Source organism: Salmo trutta, chromosome 17 (genome assembly GCF_901001165.1).
Source record: "Salmo trutta chromosome 17, fSalTru1.1, whole genome shotgun sequence".
NCBI lineage: Eukaryota > Metazoa > Chordata > Actinopteri > Salmoniformes > Salmonidae > Salmo > Salmo trutta.
The window spans coordinates 1,989,929-1,998,926 of record NC_042973.1 but is presented as its reverse complement, the minus strand read 5'-3'; the positions used below and the strand labels follow the sequence as shown (position 1 = coordinate 1,998,926).

Genomic DNA, 8,998 nt, shown 5'->3' with positions numbered 1-8,998 from the left:
CACCCACACACACACCCACACACACACAGTAAGCAGCACGTGTGGCAGAGCAGAACCAGCAGCATAAGGCGGCGAAGGTTTTGTTAATGTACAATCAGCATTCCAACCAGGACCTGTATAGGCCTGTGTTGTGTGGTAATACTGGCAACCTTTTCACTTCACACATACATGAATAACGCCAGAATGGAGAATCCCCACCACCAGTAGAGTCACCAGTAGAGTCACCAGTAGAGTCACCAGTAGAGTCACCAGCAGTAGAGTCACCAGCAGTAGATTCACCACCAGTAGAGTCACCAGTAGAGTCACCAGTAGAGTCACCGGTATAGTCACCAGTAGAGTCACCAGTAGAGTCACCAGTAGAGTCACCACCAGTAGTCACCACCAGTAGAGTCACCAGTAGAGTCACCAGCAGTAGAGTCACCAGCAGTAGAGTCACCAGCAGTAGAGTCACCAGTAGAGTCACCAGTAGAGTCACCAGCAGTAGAGTCACCAGTAGAGTCACCAGCAGTAGAGTCACCAGTAGAGTCACCAGCAGTAGAGTCACCAGCAGCAGAGTCACCAGTAGAGTCACCAGTAGAGTCACCACCAGTAGAGTCACCAGTAAAGTCACCAGTAGAGTCACCAGCAGTAGAGTCACCACCAGTAGAGTCACCAGTAGAGTCACCAGTAGAGTCACCACCAGTAGAGTCACCACCAGTAGAGTCACCAGCAGTAGAGTCACCAGTAGAGTCACCAGTAGAGTCACCAGCAGTAGAGTCACCAGTAGAGTCACCAGCAGTAGAGTCACAAGTAGAGTCACCAGTAGAGTCACCACCAGTAGAGTCACCAGTAGAGTCACCAGCAGTAGTCACCAGTAGAGTCACCAGCAGTAGAGTCACCAGCAGCAGAGTCACCAGTAGAGTCACCAGTAGAGTCACCACCAGTAGAGTCACCAGTAAAGTCACCAGTAGAGTCACCAGCAGTAGAGTCCCAGCAGTAGAGTCACCAGCAGTAGAGTCACCAGTAGAGTCACCAGCAGCAGAGTCACCAGCAGTAGAGTCACCAGTAGAGTCACCAGCAGTAGAGTCACCAGTAGAGTCCCCAGCAGTAGAGTCACCAGTAGAGTCACCAGCAGTAGAGTCACCAGTAGAGTCACCAGTAGAGTCACCAGTAGAGTCACCAGCAGTAGAGTCACCAGCAGTAGAGTCACCAGCAGTAGAGTCCCCAGCAGTAGAGTCACCAGTAGAGTCACCAGTAGAGTCACCAGCAGTAGAGTCACCAGCAGTAGAGTCACCAGTAGAGTCACCAGCAGTAGAGTCACCAGCAGTAGAGTCACCAGCAGCAGAGTCACCAGCAGCAGAGTCACCAGCAGTAGAGTCACCAGCAGCAGAGTCACCAGCAGTAGAGTCACCAGTGGTAGAGTCACCACCAGTAGAGTCACCAGTGGTAGAGTCACCAGTAGAGTCACCAGTGGTAGAGTCACCAGTAGAGTCACCAGTGGTAGAGTCACCAGCAATGGAGTCACCTGTAGAGTCACCAGTAGAGTCACCAGCAGTAAAGTCACCAGCAGTAGAGTCACCAGCAGTAGAGTCAACAGCAGTAGAGTCACCAGTGGTAGAGTCACCAGCAGTAGAACCACCAGCAGTAGAGTCAACAGCAGTAGAGTCACCAGTGGTAGAGTCACCAGCAGTAGAGTCACCAGTAGAGTCACCAGTAGAGTCACCAGCAGTAGAGTCCCCAGCAGTAGAGTCACCAGCAGTAGATTCACCAGTAGAGTCACCACCAGTAGAGTCACCACCAGTAGAGTCACCAGCAGTAGAGTCACCAGCAGTAGAGTCACCAGTAGAGTCACCAGCAGTAGAGTCACCAGCAGAGTCACCAGCAGTAGAGTCACCAGTAGAGTCACCAGCAGCAGAGTCACCAGCAGTAGAGTCACCAGCAGTAGAGTCACCACCAGTAGAGTCACCAGTAGAGTCACCAGCAGCAGAGTCACCAGCAGTAGAGTCAACAGCAGTAGAGTCACCACCAGTAGAGTCACCAGCAGAGTCACCAGCAGTAGAGTCACCAGTAGAGTCACCACCAGTAGAGTCACCAGCAGCAGAGTCACCAGCAGTAGAGTCACCACCAGTAGAGTCACCAGTAGAGTCACCAGTAGAGTCACCACCAGTAGAGTAACCACCAGTAGAGTCACCAGTAGAGTCACCAGCAGTAGAGTCACCAGTAGAGTCACCAGCAGTAGAGTCACCAGTAGAGACACCAGCAGTAGAGTCACCAGTAGAGTCACCAGCAGAGTCACCAGTAGAGTCACTAGTAGAGTCACCACCAGTAGAGTCCCAACTGGCACCCTCTCACTTATGTGGTGTGCTACTTTTCACCAGGGTCCATAGTGCTCTGGTCAAAAGTAGTGCACTATGTCAAATCAAATCCAATTGTATTTGACACATGCTTGGTGAACAACGTGTGTAGATCGACGGGTCGTTCCCAACAACGCAGAAGAGAGAAAGAACACAGAGACGACAGAAACACAAGATCAAATAGACTAAAAAAAAGATTAGAAATGTAGTTGAACAGGATGTCATTTTTGGGACGTACCGAGATCAATATAAGTACTGCTTCCTGCTCTCTAGAACGATGATGTCATCCACTAACGAGTCAATGATGTTCTTCACGGACGTGGTGAGGAAAGGGGGGTACTGTTTTCATTGGTTTGGAGCATAGAGCAATAAACTCCATTGTACAGAGATAACTTAACCGCTGTGAGTTGAGGCTGCAACATTTCAGCCGTAAACAGAGCAGTAAATCAAGTTGAGTTTAATTGAATGTCCCCACGGCAGAGAGAATGTGTTTGGCACCTGACTGATGACATGACACACACCGACCTAACGTCCTCCTAGGAATGTGTGTGTGTGAGCGTGCGTGAGCGTGCGTGTGTGACTATATCTGGTCTCTCGCCTGCCTGCCATCGGCCACGTGTCTCTCTAACCCTTCATCGTGGACCTCTTCAGTGGTTTTAGAATTACCCTGCTCAGTAGAAGACTATGTGATGGCTCTCTGACGACTAGGTGATGGCTCTCTGACGACTACGTGATGGCTCTCTGATGATTATGTGATGGCTCAGTAGAAGACTGTGTGATGGCTCTCTGACGACTATGTGATGGCTCTCTGATGACTATGTGATGGCTCTCTGACGACTATGTGATGGCTCAGTAGAAGACTATGTGATGAATCTCTGACGACTACGTGATGGCTCTCTGACGACTACGTGATGGCTCTCTGAAGACTAGGTGATGGCTCTCTGACGACTACGTGATGGCTCAGTAGAAGACTACGTGATGGCTCTCTGACGACTACGTGATGGCTCTCTGACGACTATGTGATGGCTCTCTGACGACTACGTGATGGCTCTCTGAAGACTATGTGATGGCTCTCTGAAGACAAGGTGCTGGCTCTCTGACGACTACGTGATGGCACTCTGAAGACTATGTGATGGCTCTCTGACGACTACGTGATGGCTCTCTGATGACTACGTGATGGCTCAGTAGAAGACTATGTGATGGCTCTCTGACGACTACGTGATGGCACTCTGACGACTATGTGATGGCTCAGTAGAAGACTATGTGATGGCTCTCTGACGACTACGTGATGGCTCTCTGACGACTACGTGATGGCTCTCTGAAGACTACGTGATGGCTCTCTGAAGACTATGTGATGGCTCTCTGACGACTACGTGATGGCACTCTGAAGACTATGTGATGGCTCTCTGACGACTACGTGATGGCTCTCTGAAGACTATGTGATGGCACTCTGAAGACTATGTGATGGCTCTCTGAAGACTATGTGATGGCACTCTGAAGACTATGTGATGGCTCTCTGAAGACTATGTGATGGCTCTCTGACGACTATGTGATGGCTCTCTGAACTCTATGTGATGGCTCTCTGAAGACTATGTGATGGCTCTCTGAAGACTATGTGATGGCTCTCTGAAGACTACGTGATGGCTCTCTGAAGACAAGGTGATTGCTCTCTGAAGACTATGTGATGGCTCTCTGAAGACAATGTGATGGCTCTCTGACGACTATGTGATGGCTCTCTAAACACTATGTGATGGCTATCTGAAGACTATGTGATGGCTCTCTGAAGACTATGTGATGGCTCTCTGACGACTATGTGATGGCTCTCTGAACACTATGTGATGGCTCTCTGAAGACTATGTGATGGCTCTCTGAAGACTATGTGATGGCTCTCTGAAGACTACGTGATGGCTCTCTGAAGACAAGGTGATTGCTCTCTGAAGACTATGTGATGGCTCTCTGAAGACTATGTGATGGCTATCTGAAGACAAGGTGATTGCTCTCTGAAGACTATGTGATGGCTCTCTGAAGACTATGTGATGGCTCTCTGAAGACTATGTGATGGCTCTCTGAAGACTAGGTGATGGCTCTCTGAAGACTAGGTGATGGCTCTCTGAAGACTAGGTGATGGCTCTCTGAAGACTAGGTGATGGCTCTCTGAAGACTATGTGATGGCTCTCTGAAGACTATGTGATGGCTCTCTGAAGACTACGTGATTGCTCTCTAAAGACAAGGTGATTGCTCTCTGAAGACTATGTGATGGCTCTCTGAAGACTATGTGATGGCTCTCTGAAGACTATGTGATGGCTCTCTGAAGACTATGGGATGGCTCTCTGACGACTATGTGATGGCTCTCTGAAGACTATGTGATGGCTCTCTGAAGACTATGTGATGGCTCTCTGAAGACTATGTGATGGCTCTCTGAAGACTATGTGATGGCTCTCTGAAGACTAGGTGATGGCTCTCTGAAGACTATGTGATGGCTCTCTGAAGACTATGGGATGGCTCTCTGACGACTATGTGATGGCTCTCTGAAGACTACGTGATGGCTCTCTGAAGACTAGGTGATGGCTCTCTGAAGACTATGTGATGGCTCTCTGAAGACTATGTGATGGCTCTCTGAAGACTAGATGATGGCTCTCTGAAGACTAGGTGATGGCTCTCTGAAGACTATGTGATGGCTCTCTGAAGACTATGTGATGGCTCTCTTAAGACTATGTGATGGCTCTCTGACGACTAGGTGATGGCTCTCTGAAGACTATGTGATGCTCTCTGACGACTACGTGATGGCACTCTGAAGACTATGTGATGGCTCTCTGACGACTACGTGATGGCTCTCTGACGACTACGTGATGGCACTCAGAAGACTATGTGATGGCTCTTTGACGACTACGTGATGGCTCTCTGATGACTACGTGATGGCTCTCTGAAGACTATGTGATGGCTCTCTGAAGACTATGTGATGGCTCTCTGAAGACTATGGGATGGCTCTCTGAAGACTATGTGATGGCTCTCTGAAGACTATCTGATGGCTCTCTGAAGACAAGGTGATTGCTCTCTGAAGACTATGTCATGGCTCTCTGAAGACTATGTGATGGCTCTCTGAAGACTATGGGATGGCTCTCTGAAGACTATGGGATGGCTCTCTGACAACTATGTGATGGCTCTCTGAAGACTATGTGATGGCTCTCTGAAGACTATGGGATGGCTCTCTGAAGACTATGTGATGGCTCTCTGAAGACTAGGTGATGGCTCTCTGAAGACTATCTGATGGCTCTCTGAAGACTATGTGATGGCTCTCTGAAGACTATGTGATGGCTCTCTGAAGACTATGTGATGGCTCTCTGAAGACTATGTGATGGCTCTCTGAAGACTATGGGATGGCTCTCTGAAGACTATGTGATGGCTCTCTGAAGACTATGTGATGGCTCTCTGAAGACTAGGTGATGGCTCTCTGAAGACTAGGTGATGGCTCTCTGAAGACTATGTGATGGCTCTCTGAAGACTATGTGATGGCTCTCTGAAGACTATGTGATGGCTCTCTGAAGACTACGTGATGGCTCTCTGAAGACAAGGTGATTGCTCTCTGAAGACTATGTGATGGCTCTCTGAAGACTATGTGATGGCTCTCTGAAGAATATGTGATGGCTCTCTGACGACTATGTGATGGCTCTCTGAAGACTATGTGATGGCTGTCTGAACACTATGTGATGGCTCTCTGAAGACTATGTGATGGCTCTCTGAAGACTATGTGATGGCTCTCTGAAGACAAGGTGATTGCTCTCTGAAGACTATGTGATGGCTCTCTGAAGACTACGTGATGGCTCTCTGAAGACAAGGTGATTGCTCTCTGAAGACTATGTGATGGCTCTCTGAAGACTATGTGATGGCTCTCTGAAGACAAGGTGATTGCTCTCTGAAGACTATGTGATGGCTCTCTGAACACTATGTGATGGCTCTCTGAAGACTATGTGATGGCTCTCTGAAGACTATGTGATGGCTCTCTGAAGACAAGGTGATTGCTCTCTGAAGACTATGTGATGGCTCTCTGAAGACTACGTGATGGCTCTCTGAAGACAAGGTGATTGCTCTCTGAAGACTATGTGATGGCTCTCTGAAGACTATGTGATGGCTCTCTGAAGACAAGGTGATTGCTCTCTGAAGACTATGTGATGGCTCTCTGAAGACTATGTGATGGCTCTCTGAAGACTATGGGTTGGCTCTCTGAAGACTATGGGATGGCTCTCTGACGACTATGTGATGGCTCTCTGAAGACTATGTGATGGCTCTCTGAAGACTATGTGATGGCTCTCTGAAGACTAGGTGATGGCTCTCTGAAGACTATGTGATGGCTCTCTGAAGACTATGTGATGGCTCTCTGAAGACTATGTGATGGCTCTCTGAAGACTAGGTGATGGCTCTCTGAAGACTATGTGATGGCTCTCTGAAGACTATGTGATGGCTCTCTGAAGACAAGGTGATTGCTCTCTGAAGACTATGTGATGGCTCTCTGAAGACTATGTGATGGCTCTCTGAAGACTATGGGATGGCTCTCTGAAGACTATGGGATGGCTCTCTGACGACTATGTGATGGCTCTCTGAAGACTATGTGATGGCTCTCTGAAGACTATGTGATGGCTCTCTGAAGAATATGTGATGGCTCTCTGAAGACTAGGTGATGGCTCTCTGAAGACTATGTGATGGCTCTCTGAAGACTATGTGATGGCTCTCTGAAGAATATGTGATGGCTCTCTGAAGACTATGGGATGGCTCTCTGACGACTATGTGATGGCTCTCTGAAGACTATGGGATGGCTCTCTGAAGACTATGTGATGGCTCTCTGAAGACTAGGTGATGGCTCTCTGAAGACTATGTGATGGCTCTCTGAAGACTATGTGATGGCTCTCTGACGACTACGTGATGGCTCTCTGAAGACTACGTGATGGCTCTCTGTCATCTCTAAGCACAATGTAAACGTGATGATTCATGCTAGAGAGGCTCCTCTATGGACATGTCAGTGAGGGACAATAAAATGGTCTATCCTTATTAAATCCCATCGAAGCTCAGGCTTTTCCGACGTAGACACCAAGAGCATTCAGTCATCCTGTTGCTGAGACTGAGGGTATTACAACTCAGCCCAGAGGGAAATAAACTGTCCATAATTAGCAATTACCAAATTTGACTCTCCTCACCCACCCAATTAGCTTGTTCCAGCGTCGTTACAGCTGCAGCTGCAGCCTTTGTTTTCAGCAAATCTTACAATCGATAGAGACCAGAGAACGCCAGAGAGGATGCAGATGGTCAGACCAGAGCCATGTATCAGACGACCGGAGAACACACTACAGAGAACACACTTCAGAGAACACACTACAGAGAACACACTACAGAGAACACACTACAGAGGGCACACTACAGAGAACACACTACAGAGAACACACTACAGAGAGCACACTACAGAGAACACACTACAGAGAGCACACTACAGAGAACACACTACAGAGAACACACTACAGAGGGCACACTACAGAGAACACACTACAAAGGGCACACTACAAAGGGCACACTACAGAGAACACACTACAGAGAACACACTACAGAGGGCACACTACAGAGAACACACTACAAAGGGCACACTACAGAGAACACACTACAGAGGGCACACTACAGAGGGCACACTACAAAGGGCACCACTAACTTGCTTCCAGCAAACAGTACCTCCACATCTACAGAGATTAGAGATAACCAGAGAAGATTCCCACCACAGGTTACCTCCACATCTACAGAGATTAGAGATAACGGATACCAGTGTAAACATGACACTTCTAGACAAGGATCATGGCACAGAAAGCCTAAAGGTCACAGAGGTCACAGAGGTCACACTACAGAGAGGTCAAAGAGAGACAAAGATGACCAGAGATGGCATCAGGGACCTACCACTCCATCCCGGCGCGGTTAGTGTCGTCCCACCAGCACTCTGTGGGATGCCCCAGGGTGGTGGGAGTCTGTTGGCACTCGAAGGCCCAGAGGCGGTCGGACCCCTCCTTCTCACTGAAGACACTCTGCAGGGCCACCAGCACCTCTCCATGGGGACACTGGAAGTTAAACCCCTGGCGGAAGGTGTGGATCCAGGGGACAGAGCGGTCGATATGACTCTCCATACGGTTCTCATACTCTTGGCTTGCCACGGTAGCTAGAAGGGCCAGAGCCCACAGTAACAACACTGGTCCTGGAGCCATCCTGTTGGTGACCAAGCTTGTGAAGTGAAGGGCTTAATGTAAGCGAAGCCTGGGCGTCCGACTCTGAGGCTATTCCAGTACTGGTCCTGGAGGCTCTGAGCTGGGTCTGTATCTGATCGCAGACCAAGAAAGAGCGCGAGAGAGAGAGAGGGAGAGAGAGAGACCGTCTGCTCTGGCCCGCTCCTCTATTCTCCACCACAGCAGTCTGGCTTTCAGGTCGTTGACTAACCAGATGTGTATATAAATTATCCAAATCCAGAACTGATGTGTAATTTGCAGCTCCCAAGACAGTTTTGGTTGGACTTTCTGTTAAGGTCGACTTTCAGAAAAACTCCCCGGTGTCGGTAGCAGAGATAAGGGGTGCACCTTAATAAATAAAATGTTGTTTGTAAATATTTAGGACCATGATGTAAAGTAATGCATCATGTCGTT

At 48.7% G+C, this 8,998-nt stretch overlaps 1 protein-coding gene across 1 annotated transcript in view; it reads right to left on the bottom strand.

Annotated features, from left to right (window-relative positions):
- The window catches only part of dpt (dermatopontin), a 21,164-nt gene extending 12,388 nt beyond the window's left edge, over positions 1-8,776 (bottom strand). Inside the window, exon 1 of the mRNA XM_029695375.1 lies at positions 8,265-8,776. Within this exon, the coding sequence (XP_029551235.1) occupies positions 8,265-8,566 (302 nt within the window). The 5' untranslated portion in view covers positions 8,567-8,776. The remainder of the gene's footprint in view (positions 1-8,264) is intronic.
- Between the last annotated feature and the right edge of the window lie 222 nt (positions 8,777-8,998).